The following is a 14,136-nucleotide window of genomic DNA, read 5'->3' as shown; positions in this document are numbered from 1 at the left end:
TTTCTCTCTCTCTCTCTCTCTCTCTCTCCTTAACATCTGTCTTATATACAGAACCCTTAACGACAAGATTCAATGCTCTCTCACAAATTGCACGTTCTAATGGTTTGTTGACTATTTTGCCCTTTCGAAATAAACTGTCAGTAGTAAATGTACGTTTACAACTATTATTGTCATCTGGAAGAATTCTGTGCAAACTCTTTTGTACGAAACTAAACATTAATCTTTTCAGTTGACTGTTTAAATAGTGCTGTCTATATCAAGGAATTTACGCTCTGTGACATTATCAGTCAAAATAAGTGGATTGCGGCGTTCAGACGGATGTGCTAAATACATCTGTTCAGCTGTAAAGGATTTGGACCATAAAGAGGAATACCAATACCTATTCAAATAACTTATTAGGTCATTTTTCGAGGAAGCAGACATCATGTTATTTGGTATTATGTCTTGAATTAAATGTAAATAATTGTTGATCAAGATATCACGTGATTCTTGATCCCATGCCCGCATTACACATTTAAAGCCAGTTTCTAATGGTCTTAAAAATAATTTGTTCTGAGGATTTTCCACAATGTTCCGTGCACAGAATGGAAATTAGACCAATTTGACCAACAGCACTTCGTGTAGCGGTATCTTTATCATGCTGTATAGAAGATAATGGGATAATCTCTATTAAGGTCATCATTACCTCTTTGAAATAAAAGTACAGACCCAAAGTTGGCTTCTAATAATTTTTCCGTGTTACGCCAATCTGAGCCTGGCAGAGGAATGTCATCCTGATTTTTCAAACTTAATTTCACATCATGCCTGTCAACTAACTGATCTCTATTGGAAATAGGGGGGTTGGATGGCTTAGTGGTTAGCAAGTGTGCGCTGTATCATTAAGTCTGTCATTGAGTCAACTGGCGTGGTTTCGAATCCCCGGTTATACGTGACAAGGAGTAGGGTCGCCTGTCCAACCTCGTGGGTTTTCTCCGGGTCCTCCGGTTTCATCCCACTGCTAAAGACCCCTACGCGCAAGCGAATTATTGAAATAAAATTGAACCATATGTTAATCCCGAGATGACCTAGTTTGTGTCGAGTGGACGTTAAACCCCATTTCTCTCTCTCTCTATTGGAAATTTGTGTTAGGTTAAAATTTGTGTCCTTATTTCCGTGTGTAATATTACCTGACACCTGTAAATTACTTTGGATGTTGGTTGCTGATAAAAATTTATTTAGGTGTGGCTCTCACATATATCCTCTGTTGATCCCAAAAATCTCTAGTTGAAAGTGTTGGTCTAGACTTCTCTGGTGATCTTAAATCTGACGGATGAAATTTTTTCATAAATTTGCCAAACATTTAAATTATTACTGAATATTACCAGCTTAATTTCCCAACCACAGGTAAAATGCCCATAATTTATTTGGCTGACTTTTGTAGACGTAGATGTTGATATCAATTGAGGTGGTCTCATAACTTTATGTTTGCAGAAATACCCATAGCAAGCGTTGCAATATGCTATATCATCAATTAAAGACCAATGTGGACTTGTTTCACTTAGATTTAGTACAGGAAATTAATGTATCACAGCCAGGACAACCTATTTCATCTCCATTAAAACCAGAGATATCTTAAATAAAAGCATTCTGACATTTCGTTTTGCAAATGTTTGATTTTGATGCAGATTTAATATACATAGTAACTACTGGAACAATTTTTTCGGAATATGTATCTCCTGTTAATTGATATATTTCATCAAATCTGTGTGTTTTACCCCAGTTACCATTTTCAGTAACAGAAACTTTCTTAGTATTTTTAGTTTGGTAGGTGGATGTTACACATGATGCAATTTTTAAATCTTTAGTAAAATCAAATTTATCAAAATAGTTATTATTTCCTACTGTCATGTTACTTCCTCACATTCTTTCCATATTGGGACATCTTTACTTTTGACCCAACCATAGACTGCATATCTGTAACAAAACGAAGGAATATTCGTAATTGCTTCAGGATCTCCTTATCGTTCTGCAGTACAGGGAAATGACTTTGCTATAGAATTACCAGTTTTCAAAACACATTCTAACTTCAGTTTATTTGATTGTTTACAATAATAAACAATTGGCTGCCTTTCAAATATAGTCTGAAGATCAGGTGTTAAGGTTAAATCAAAGGACTGTTTGTTTGTATCTGACTTTATCTTATTTGTACCCATAATACTGCAGTTTCACTCAAAATAAATTCTTGTATTTGATTCATTACAAAAGAATCATCTTTTCCTGAATGGGAACATTTAAAAGTTTTAGATAAATATTTATTGGTAGATTTCAATTTATATTTCAATATAAGACTTGATGTTTTCTTTGAAAATATAATTAAAGGGCCTCCTACTACATAATCATTTATACGTGAATGGCTTATATCATTGCTTGTATTTGTACTGGTTTCTTTAGATTTAGTCTTGTTTGAATTACATGGAAGTGTCTGTTTACCTTTTGTTTTGGTGATCTTTGGTTTAACACCAACAGGTAAAAAGTCATCATCAGAATCAATAATCTGTTCTATTATATTAGTATTATTATTTAGATGTAAGCTTATTTGTTCGTCAGATTTTTGCAATACATTATTTATGTTTATTTGACCAGTCATTAACCATGAAATGATTGCAAACCGAATACTTTTCGAATGTAAAGAAAAATATGGTATAAAGTGTTTAAATGCTTGTACTTCATTTGAAATATTAATATTATTAGCCACTTGATATGTAGTTGACAAAAGAAATTTAAAAATAGCTTGTCGAAGTAAAAGTACAGATATCCTCAATATAAGAGACGGCTCACATACTGAACCGCAACTCTGTTTTGGATATAAATAACACATTTCTTGACATGCATTATGAGTGTGGCCATTTAAGTTAGGACTATGTGCTATTTGTATTTATGCCATGCTTAAATTGTTCAATAAACATGAATTATAGCCACTAATAAAGTTGTTTAAATTGAACATTAAACTATCTGGTAAAGCTAAACCTAATGTATCAATATAAATGACTTTATTAATTACTACATCATACACACGGAAAGAAAAATGATTCCCGTTGATGGCTTGCTCTCCTGTCTCAATATTGATATCTTTCCCAGCCAAATATGTGAATGTTTCACCAGTACTTGAATGGGTTAAGGATTTCACACAGAGAACAAAAACAAATTTAGTGATGTTAGGATGCTTAGCATACAGTCTGGAGCCTGTATTTTGAAGATCATGGATGGAATTTAAATAACCAACATAATCTGAGTCGGATATACACTCTTTCAGTAGCTCAATAAATTTATCAATTACTGAATCACTTAACCATCTATCACACAGCAATTTTTTTAATTCTGATACTGGCAACTGATAATTACCAGGAATTTTCGGTTTAAAAGAATTGGAATTGTTCTGAAGAATATTTTTTGAATTCAACAACCTGTTCAGGGTTGATATTGTCTATCGGTGTAAATAAGGGTTGCCATTTCAAAATGTATTTATTTTCATTTTCTAATTCTTGTCTTAAGTTTTTAGCAAAGAGTCATCATAATCAATACGACACACATAATCATTTATACGTGAATGGCTTATATCATTGCTTGTATTTGTACTGGTTTCTTTAGATTTAGTCTTGTTTGAATTACATGGAAGTGTCTGTTTACCTTTTGTTTTGGTGATCTTTGGTTTAACACCAACAGGTAAAAAGTCATCATCAGAATCAATAATCTGTTCTATTATATTAGTATTATTATTTAGATGTAAGCTTATTTGTTCGTCAGATTTTTGCAATACATTATTTATGTTTTTTTGACCAGTCATTAACCATGAAATGATTGCAAACCGAATACTTTTCGAATGTAAAGAAAAATATGGTATAAAGTGTTTAAATGCTTGTACTTCATTTGAAATATTAATATTATTAGCCACTTGATATGTAGTTGACAAAAGAAATTTAAAAATAGCTTGTCGAAGTAAAAGTACAGATATCCTCAATATAAGAGACGGCTCACATACTGAACCGCAACTCTGTTTTGGATATAAATAACACATTTCTTGACATGCATTATGAGTGTGGCCATTTAAGTTAGGACTATGTGCTATTTGTATTTATGCCATGCTTAAATTGTTCAATAAACATGAATTATAGCCACTAATAAAGTTGTTTAAATTGAACATTAAACTATCTGGTAAAGCTAAACCTAATGTATCAATATAAATGACTTTATTAATTACTACATCATACACACGGAAAGAAAAATGATTCCCGTTGATGGCTTGCTCTCCTGTCTCAATATTTATATCTTTCCCAGCCAAATATGTGAATGTTTCACCAGTACTTGAATGGGTTAAGGATTTCACACAGAGAACAAAAACAAATTTAGTGATGTTAGGATGCTTAGCATACAGTCTGGAGCCTGTATTTTGAAGATCATGGATGGAATTTAAATAACCAACATAATCTGAGTCGGATATACACTCTTTCAGTAGCTCAATAAATTTATCAATTACTGAATCACTTAACCATCTATCACACAGCAATTTTTTTAATTCTGATACTGGCAACTGATAATTACCAGGAATTTTCGGTTTAAAAGAATTGGAATTGTTCTGAAGAATATTTTTTGAATTCAACAACCTGTTCAGGGTTGATATTGTCTATCGGTGTAAATAAGGGTTGCCATTTCAAAATGTATTTATTTTCATTTTCTAATTCTTGTCTTAAGTTTTTAGCAAAGAGTCATCATAATCAATACGACACACTGTTCATGTTGTAATTAACATTCGTTATCTCACAATGCTATACTTAAAATGACCCAGTTTGTATTGAGTTGACATTTAGCTACATTTCCTTTCTGTTATGGGCTATATCTAGTCACTAGACTACTAAATACTATTTTTGTTTTACGCCCACATTTTCAGGTTTTAAAGCACAGCTATAACATGTTGATTGAAACGCTTCAAAGCGAATGCTTTTTATTTGAAACATTAAAATTATCTTCCAATTTCAGCAAAGTGACGTGCCTAAGTAGGTAAGACGCTGGCTCGCTAGCCTGGAGGTCGCGTATTCGATCCCTGCATTGGTTGAGAATGTTCATTCAGATTTTCGGGCGTGGTTCCCCATTGTCGGTGATGCAGGACGTAGGGCCTGACAAGCACAGCTGTTTAGTTTTCGGATGAAACGAAAACCCGAGGTCCCGTGTGTACATTGGCATGCACACAAAAGATCCCTTGGCAGATGGAATTCGATATAAGAGTAGGCCATAGTGCCGCTACCCGGCAAAAGTACCTCATAGCACACTGGCGTATGCCTGTCTTCATTAACCCAGAAGGAACAGAACAGTAGGACGTTAAACCCCACCTCATTTCATCTAAGTGACTTCACATTCAGCGGACAGACTGACACAACATCGGAAATCTGTTGAGTTTGGGGTTTTTATTTGAGCTACAGACCATGTTCACTAACAGCAAATTAGGTCATTACCTGGGTGGTTGACTGGATTTTAAATGAAGGAGCAGATTCCTTATCCAACCGGGTGGGTTTCCTGGGGTCCTCCGCACCCCCCCCCCTCCGGCTTCCAAATACAAACGCGTGATGAATTATTGAAATAAAATTAAATTGAATCAGGTTAGCTCTCTCTCTCTCTCTCTCTCTCTCTCTCCCTCACAGACATTGATCTCTAGAGAAAGGGAAATACCCAACTGTTTACCTCTTTAAATATACATTAGGTTGCGAGATAAATAGTCACAAGTAAAGGACCTTAATACATGGTTTTCTTTATATTGAAGTGGTATCTAAAAACGTTATAGTGTCTAATCTCCTAGAATAGGTTTTAATTGTCATAAACACATTACGTCTCGTTTTATTGCTGTTTCTTTTGTAAACGCGCGAAAATACTTGATAATGGAGAAAGCGCAGTAGACGAATTTTGATTTAATGTCAAATAGGGAGCGGGCTAGTCGTAGACGAATGAGTCGCGGCTGTGTCTGGTTATTTTGAGATATTTACTCGTCAAGATCGGTCTGTAAGTGTTTTTATTTATTATAATGGAGAATTGTTCAGGATCAGATTGATGGTTACTATTTTTCTTGTGAGTATTGATCAGTTTGGCCGGATTATTCGATTTGACTGCTTAATATTTCTACCGGTTATTATCTACTACTTTTCATGATTTTTATATTTCCAACAAGTGTTTTGAGGTAATTTTCCAACAAATGTTTTGAGGGCAGTGCTTGTGTGATTGTGATAACTGTTGGTTATGTCAGTCCTTGGATATAAAAACAGGGCTAATCACCACAGCACACTAATATATGTGTCCGAATAAAACCGAGTTCAAGGAAATGAACTGGGGCTTAACGTCCTACTGTTCTGCTCCGACTGGGCTAGCAAAGACTGTCATACGCCATACGGAGTGCTATGAGGGAAATAAATTTTGCCCGGACAGGGCCACTATGGTCTACTCTTATATCGACTTTCAACTGCCAAGGGATTTCTTTGCGTGCACGCCAATGTGTACTCTGGTTTTCGTCCCATCCGAACGACTAGACAGCTGTCCTAGTCATGTCTTGCACCACTGATGATGATATTTCTCGGCCAATGCAGGGATCGAACACGCAACCTCCGGGCTAGCGAGCCAGCGTCTTACCCACTTAGCCAACGTGGCTCCCAATATAGATTATGATCACGTTTTACGTATATCTAAACAGGAGTATTGACTTCTAGATTTAAGACAACTATATAAGTTATGGTCCTGCATGAACCAACGGCAAGGTGAAACCACGTCGAGTTAAAAAAGCTAGGCCTCCTTCAATTAGATGAACAGTAAAGTACTGAATTGGGTTGATGGAATGTGTTATTTCAATTAGTGTAGCGACAGAACAAGTTCTATGAGATCATTGTTTTATTTTACCTGCAGATTTAAAAAACCTTTGATTTCAACAACCATCTGTATGACTTTAAAGGGCGTAAATCTCGATCGAAATATTATCCAGAGTTTTGACATTACAAACACCAATGCTTGGCTGCTAATATCCAATATTTAAGACACAGTTTTAAAAAATTGAATGTAAATCAGTTTTACTAATAATAATATGTGCTCTTTGACGCATTTTAGTTCCTAAGAATAGCGATTTAGCTCCTTTAACTGTATATTTTTGGTTGTCAGTTTTAAAAAAATGAATGTAAATGAGTTGTACTAATATGTGTTTTTTGACCAATTTTCGTTCCTTAAAATAGAGATTTAGCCCCTTTAAGTGTATGTTTGGTTGTCTGTGAAATTTATATTCTAGATTTCTAACATTTATATATCGTTCAATAATAAAACAATGATCACCAAGCTAACCCGTACACTGCTGATACATTTAGTGTCAGAAGACCACAATTACCTAAACCATTCCTTATATTATCTGTATGTTTTAGGAACAGAAAAGCAGAATGCTGATTCAAAAATCGCACCTAATAATCATCGTCTTGTGTATTATCTCTGGAATATCAATCACAGGTAAGCAACTGATATTTTAAAATCACATATCAGTCAATCTCCGCTTGTACGTGGCAAGGAATAGATTAACCTTTTCAACTCCTGGGTTTTCTTCGGCTTCCTCCCACCTAAAATTGAAATAAAACTGAACAATAAGTTAGTCTCGAAATGAACTAACTTGTGTCGAGTGTGCGTTAAACCCCGTTCATTTTCTCGATCTCTCCATTTCATTCATTTGTGAAATGTGAAATTATTTTGACTGTTTTGGTCAACATACTAAATACTGTTATTCTTTTTCTATCGTCATCTGTAATGGTAAGGGTACACCCACACACATCGGAATGTCTATGTCAATACAGTAAAGGTAGTGCTTCGAATAACTTCTAAGGTGTTATGGTCGATTCTTGAGACCAATATATGTTGCACTTCATCAATTAGAAATGAGTATAGTGTTATGATCATCTTTGCAGATACGGCATTCAGTACCACATGTTATGGATCTGAGCCAGTCTGTACAACACATATAATGCAGTGTAAACGACCCTTGGTTGTATATATTACCAATGCTAACTATGGATTCAGGCCCAATTGTTCAGCTGTGGGTATTTCCAACTGTGACGACACCGCGTGCTGTAGAAGTCAGGATAACGACTGCATTTTACCCTTTAACCGATCAGATGTCGATGTGTTGCACCGGAACTGTTCTGGAAATACAACATGTAAATTGCCAGGGTCTTTGACTGATCAGATGTGTGATAAAGACAGAGATTTGCGATACAGCTCCTACAGTCAAATAGAATTTGAATGTGTTATAAAAGGTAAGTGCAGGCTGAATATCTCAGGTGTCATGGGACTTAAACATACATTATGCAAGAGTTAAATCTGCCTATTGCAGGTATTTCTTTAGACCTGAAATGTGTTCTAAATTATTAATTACACATTAATTAACTTATCCAGGTCATCATCAACTCTCGATGGCATCGGATTTATCCGATATTAAATAGATTAGAACAGTTCAGCCAAATTTTGATGTAAGCTAAAAATGAAGGAGCGAGACTTAGCTTCGAACAACCAGTACGGTGGTTGAAATTATTGCACACGTCTTGTCAAACCTTCAAAGGCTAATATCGTCGCTCACAATAGAGTAATTTGAATGAACGTTTCAAATTATTAATTTTACATGAACTATTTTCGAACTAATATAGCAAAAATGGCTAGCTCTTTATCTAAATCTTACATAATGTATCTGTAAGCTTCTGATTGTATTGCCATTCTCTAAAATATAACACAATCCTAAATAGATGACTAGTACATGTAATTTTTTGGATTATCCATGTTCCCTGTAAATCATCAGATGAAGTTGTCTTGTTTTTGACATTTTCGAAAGCTCCAGAAACTACTACTCTAGATCACCTAGTCACGGCTATAATATACGCTCACTAAATAGTCGACAGATATGCTTATGATTCAGACAGTTTGGGACACTAGAGTGATCTGTAGATTCAGGTGGGTTCTTGTGATCCACGATCTGCATCAACTAACAATTCACGTTGTTGTTCAGTGTCAATTTGGGACGCTAGAGTGACCTATAGATTCGGTGGGTTCTTGTGGTCCACGATCTGCATCAACCAACAGTTCATGTTGTTGTTCAGTGTCGATTAGATATTTATTGGCTAGATCTGTTTCTTAAGGGTAAACTACTATATAGACTTTTTAAAAGAGACAATTTTTTATAAACAATTTTAATTGTAAATATATATATCATCGTATTTTTAATTTTTAAATATTTGTGTACATGATGTTGTGATTTTTATTTTGAATCGTTTAATATACTATGATATTTGTTTTTATTTCTGTACATGAATTCTGTGTGGTACTATATATTTTGTCTCATACTAGCTATTCACCATGTTTGGCGAAATATAGCCCGGTTGGAGCTAGCGTGACATAATTTCATTCATTTTATTTCGTAAGGCCTTCTGCAGATTCCGCCATTCTCGATCAGATGTTAATAAGGTTAGGGCATGAGGGTTTGGGTTAGGGTTAGGACTATGTCCATGGGGTTGGGGTTAGCGCTAGCCATGTTCGTATATATTGTGACCTTTGACCACATCTGAAGATGGCCCTGAGAAATAGATCCAACCACTTTTATTATATTACAGGACAAACACCAACAACCACGCCCTCAATTGCCACAACATCAATATCACCAACAACTCCATTAACTCTAGCTTCCACAACAGAGAACTCGACAACGGAAACAACTAAAGCCAATGATACATTAACACGCAACAGTTCCTCGGGTTTCAGTAGTATTCCCCCTACTTATATCACAGAGAACTCGACAACGGAAACAACACGCAGCAGTTCCTCGGTATTAAGTACTACTCCTAATATTAAACAATCCAACATACTACCCAACGGGGCCACTGTTGATGATGAAAGAGTAACCAATTCAGGTAGGATCATAATTTATATTTGTCTTAAATCTAGAAGTCAGTACTTCTGTTTAGATGTACACAAAACTTGCTCATAATCTCTATCTGGCTGCATTTGGTTTGGAGAACGTTTTATGTACATGATAGTTATGAGTCAAATTGTTTAAAACAGTTTATGAAATGCTTGATGCCTCATTTTCGCTAAAATATTAAATTTCTTAAGTCTTAATCCACGCTACGTTTTGATTATTTGTAGCAACCTGGGTTGGTAAAACCTACAATATGGTTATCACGTTTTTTAGGTTTTTTTCTATTTCAGATTTAAAGTTAATTATAGGAGCTGCTGTTGGTGGTCTTCTAGTGATTTTTATTATTATTATTGCCGCTGTCAATATCTATAGGTGGTATGTAGTCTTTATATATTTTTTTTCAATCCGGACACGGTGATGTGGAATTTTTGATACTCTCAATCAGATATTTTCTATAATCATGTCATTTTACGTGTAATATCCTGTGGCTGTGATATATTCAATATTCACGTCACTGTGATATCGGTTACAGTGCAATATTCGTGTCATTGCTCTATCGGTTATAGTGTAATACTCGTGTCAACGTGCTATCGGTTATAGTGCAATATGTCACTGTGGTATTGTTTATCCATGCTACTGCCGTATCTTATGTATTGCAATATTAGTGTCACTGTGACATTGTTTATGATACAGTATTCATGTTACCACGGTAGTGCGTTCAGCAGTTTCATCAATATTATATTGGTACTATTTTTGTGATGAATACATTCCGACTTCCTTTCTAAAATATGGTGAAATTATATTGATGATATCAATACAGTTTTATTATTTAGGCATATCTCACTACGCATTGACCATATTAATTAAAGCCACTAACAATAAAAGTGGCAAATGTCATACCAATGAGGATTACATTACAAAAAAGAAAGATCTAATTGAAAATAAACTGAAATGGTGCTTTTCTTCAACTATCTTTATAATTTCATTTATCCCTTTTTGTTTATGGGCCGAGAAAGTTCATCGGGATATTCCGACGTGGTTTGTCGGTGGTGCAGAACGGAGGGGCTGACAAGGACAGCTGTCTAGTTATTCGGATGAGACGAAAAACCGAGGTGCCGTGAATACATTATCGTGCATGTAAAATATCCCTTGGTCATAGTGCCGCTGCCCAGTCAAAATTTCTCTCATAGTACAATCTATGGCGTATGCCCGTCTTCATTAGCGCAGTCGGAACAGAACAGCAGTTCCTAAAACCCCATTTCATTTTTTTTTGTTTGTGGCGATACAAATGGTGCAGCTTTGGTTGCTCATTTTTTATTTATCTTTTTATTGGAAGTGAAAAATCGCGTAAACGAATTTAAACTGTGAAACACCATATAGGACAAAATACGTCCCCCCCCCCAATCCCCATAACATGAGAATGGTTCTAGCTAGCTCATGTGTTTGTTGATACCAAAGACATTAAAATATCTTATATATCTTCAACAGGAAACGACGGGCGAGAAAAAACGAAAGTAGCTCTTCAAATAGTAAGAAATACAACAATCATCATTCAAAGAGAGACTATGGTGCTTCAAACGGTTCTTACGATCAACATTATTCTACTATAAGATCTCTGGAAGGAGGGTTATCAACTCCGCCTTTACCACCTGCACCAACACGCGGGATACTTCGAGGTCCTAAAAGACATTCCGCGTTTTCTTACCAAGCCTGAATGTATTGCTGACTGTGTTACCCTAAGAGGATGTTACACACACACACACACCCACACACCCACACACCTTGACTTTTAATTAAACATATTTAACATGATTCGTCCTTAACAATTACGGCTTTTTCTTCAGATATCAAAACAATTTAATAGTGTAACATTTAATTAATTCTACCTTCAAGAACTTTGAAATCATGATGGATTTATTATATAAAATCGCTGTTCAGTGTGTGCAATAGGAGTCAATGGTGAACGCCAAAAAATGGAATAATACTGAAAATCAAGAAGTGGTTTATTGACTATATTATAATATAAGTCCCGGGATCAAAACAAGACGTAGTTAAAAGCAAGGAGGGAAATTCATTTCATCCAAATCGTATGTCAGATCAAAACCCCTAACTTTACAAGATGGTGGTGTACTTGTCCCCGTCTATTCAAAAGGACAAGGGAGGTTGTTCGGCCAAATGGTTAGCGCGTGCGCGTTGTATCATAAGGTATGTAATTGAGTCAACTGGCGTGTCGATTACCCGGCTGTACGTGACAAGGTTTAGGGTCACCTGTCCAACCTTGTGAGTTTCCTCCCACTGCAAAAGAAATAAAATTGAACCATGTATTGGACCCGAAATGACCCGTTTTGCTCTCTCTCTCTCTCTCTGTCTCTCTCTCTCTCTCCAGGACAATAGTTATGCTAGGTTTCCACTAACACGATTCGTGCTCTGATTGAAATCGTGATTTTAATCGCGGAGTAATAGAAGTGATCCTATCAGGTCTTATCATATATTGAGGTCAGTGTTGATCGTATCGAAACATATCCTAATATATCTGCACGTAGCAGATCGTGGACTCAATAGGGACAATCCTGTCGTAACGCATCGCACGACAGTGGGAACCTAGCATGTGATGTGTTCATTTTGGGACGTAAACAGTTTTGTATTGGTTATTATATTCTCCTCTATGGAGAAAATGTATCGAGTGGAGTATAGATATGTGATTATTTGACGTGTGTATGAGTTGTTGATTCTATTGTTAAATATGTAATGTAAAACTAGGTTTAGAAGGCCATTATAACATACATCACGGTGAGCGGTCGAATCATTGTTACTTTATGCAATGTAAAACTAGGTTTAGAAGGTCATTATGACTATTGAAACAAACATCACACTGAGCGGTCGAATCATTGTATTGACAGGGTATTAAATTGTTGTTACCATTCAACATACTTCAAATAAATAAATGACATTTGGCATGTTGTTTAACTTGGTGTGCATATTATCGATTCGACATACTCATATATAATAGTTTTGAAGCCCCGATGGTATGGTTGGCCTATTGGTAGAGGATGTCGCCCTTCGAGTTCTAACTGGCTAGTCAACACAATTTATCTGTGATTGATATAACTCACGGTGGATGCGGACATTGAACACCAAGATCAACAAGCACGGGGGTTCATTGACTAGGAACAGCGTGTAGTCCTTCGGTTGGGGTGAACAACGAGGCCCGGTTACACGTGGCTGTTGTGAAAAGTTGGTAACGCAACTGTCCGGGAAATAATTAAGACCCATGTCTTTTGTGTGAAACTATAACTTGGGCAACAGTACATAATTACATAGGGGGGTTGGATGGCTGAATAGTTAGCGTGTGCGCGCTGTATCATAAAGTCTGTCATTTAGTCAACTGGCGTGTTTTTGCAAACCCGGTTGTACGTGACAAGGAGTAGGTTCGCCGGTACAACCTTGTGGGTTTTCTGCGGGTCCTCCAGTTTCGTCCCACTGCTAAAGACCCCTACGCGCAAACGAATTATTGAAATAAAATTAAATCATATGTTAGTCCCGAAATGAATAAGTTTGTGTCAAGTGGACGTTAAACCCCATCTCTCTCTCTCTCTCTCTCTCTCTCTGTCTCTCTCTCTCTCTCTTACACACACACACACACACACACACACACACACACACACACAGAATTACATATTATTATATCTTAAATAAAATAAAATAGAGGACAAAGTCATGAGTCACTAAAGAAAAGAGCTTGCTGGAAGCCCAACAACACATTGGTGTTCTTCTTTCATTCCCTTACAGGCAGTTTCTAAGAACACTGATTTATTTCTAGGTCACAAAAAAACGTTTTCGGTGTATTTTTAATAGAGAAACAAAAGATACATTTAACAAGTTTCTAGGATTTAATGAATGTTGTGATATAACGCTATCATATTTTCAATCCAATAAAGGCGACAATGGCTCACATCATGACAATCTAATATTCACGTGGCAGGGTGTGTGGGCGGATCTTGTACCATGACTGACACTTACGCTATCAATCATTGTATATTTGACCGCCATTTGAAAGAATTATTTACGACATTCCGGTATTGAGCTGAGTTAGTGTTAAATGATAAGGCCAGCTCAATTTGTCGTCATAGTTAACAAGGTCAGTGCTAATACCAACGCTAACCCTAACCCTAACCCTGGACCTAGCC

At 36.0% G+C, this 14,136-nt stretch overlaps 1 protein-coding gene across 2 annotated transcripts; it reads left to right on the top strand.

Annotated features, from left to right (window-relative positions):
• Positions 1–5,872: 5,872 nt before the first annotated feature.
• On the top strand, positions 5,873–12,916 carry LOC126810261 (uncharacterized). 2 transcript variants are annotated; one of them, XM_050535286.1, is made up of 6 exons: positions 5,873–6,027; positions 7,422–7,503; positions 7,953–8,300; positions 9,645–9,941; positions 10,240–10,324; positions 11,438–12,916. In XM_050535286.1, the coding sequence occupies exons 2-6, from the start codon at positions 7,437–7,439 to the stop codon at positions 11,661–11,663; spliced, it is 1,023 nt and encodes a 340-aa protein (XP_050391243.1). In that variant the 5' UTR covers positions 5,873–6,027; positions 7,422–7,436; the 3' UTR covers positions 11,664–12,916. The 2 variants fall into 2 exon arrangements, with proteins under 2 accessions (XP_050391243.1, XP_050391241.1); XM_050535284.2 differs by having other exon boundaries at positions 5,939–6,093.
• Positions 12,917–14,136: the final 1,220 nt, after the last annotated feature.

The sequence above is a fragment of the Patella vulgata genome, chromosome 2, assembly GCF_932274485.2.
Source record: "Patella vulgata chromosome 2, xgPatVulg1.2, whole genome shotgun sequence".
Lineage (NCBI taxonomy): Eukaryota > Metazoa > Mollusca > Gastropoda > Patellidae > Patella > Patella vulgata.
Note: the sequence above shows the minus strand (reverse complement) of the source record. Positions and strands in the feature narration are given on the sequence as shown.

Coding starts and splice junctions, on each gene's coding strand:
- LOC126810261 (XM_050535284.2), top strand. Junction 9,942..10,239: donor TGAAAGAGTAACCAATTCAG/GTAGGATCATAA, acceptor TTTCTATTTCAG/ATTTAAAGTTAATTATAGGA. Junction 10,325..11,437: donor GCTGTCAATATCTATAGGTG/GTATGTAGTCTT, acceptor TATCTTCAACAG/GAAACGACGGGCGAGAAAAA.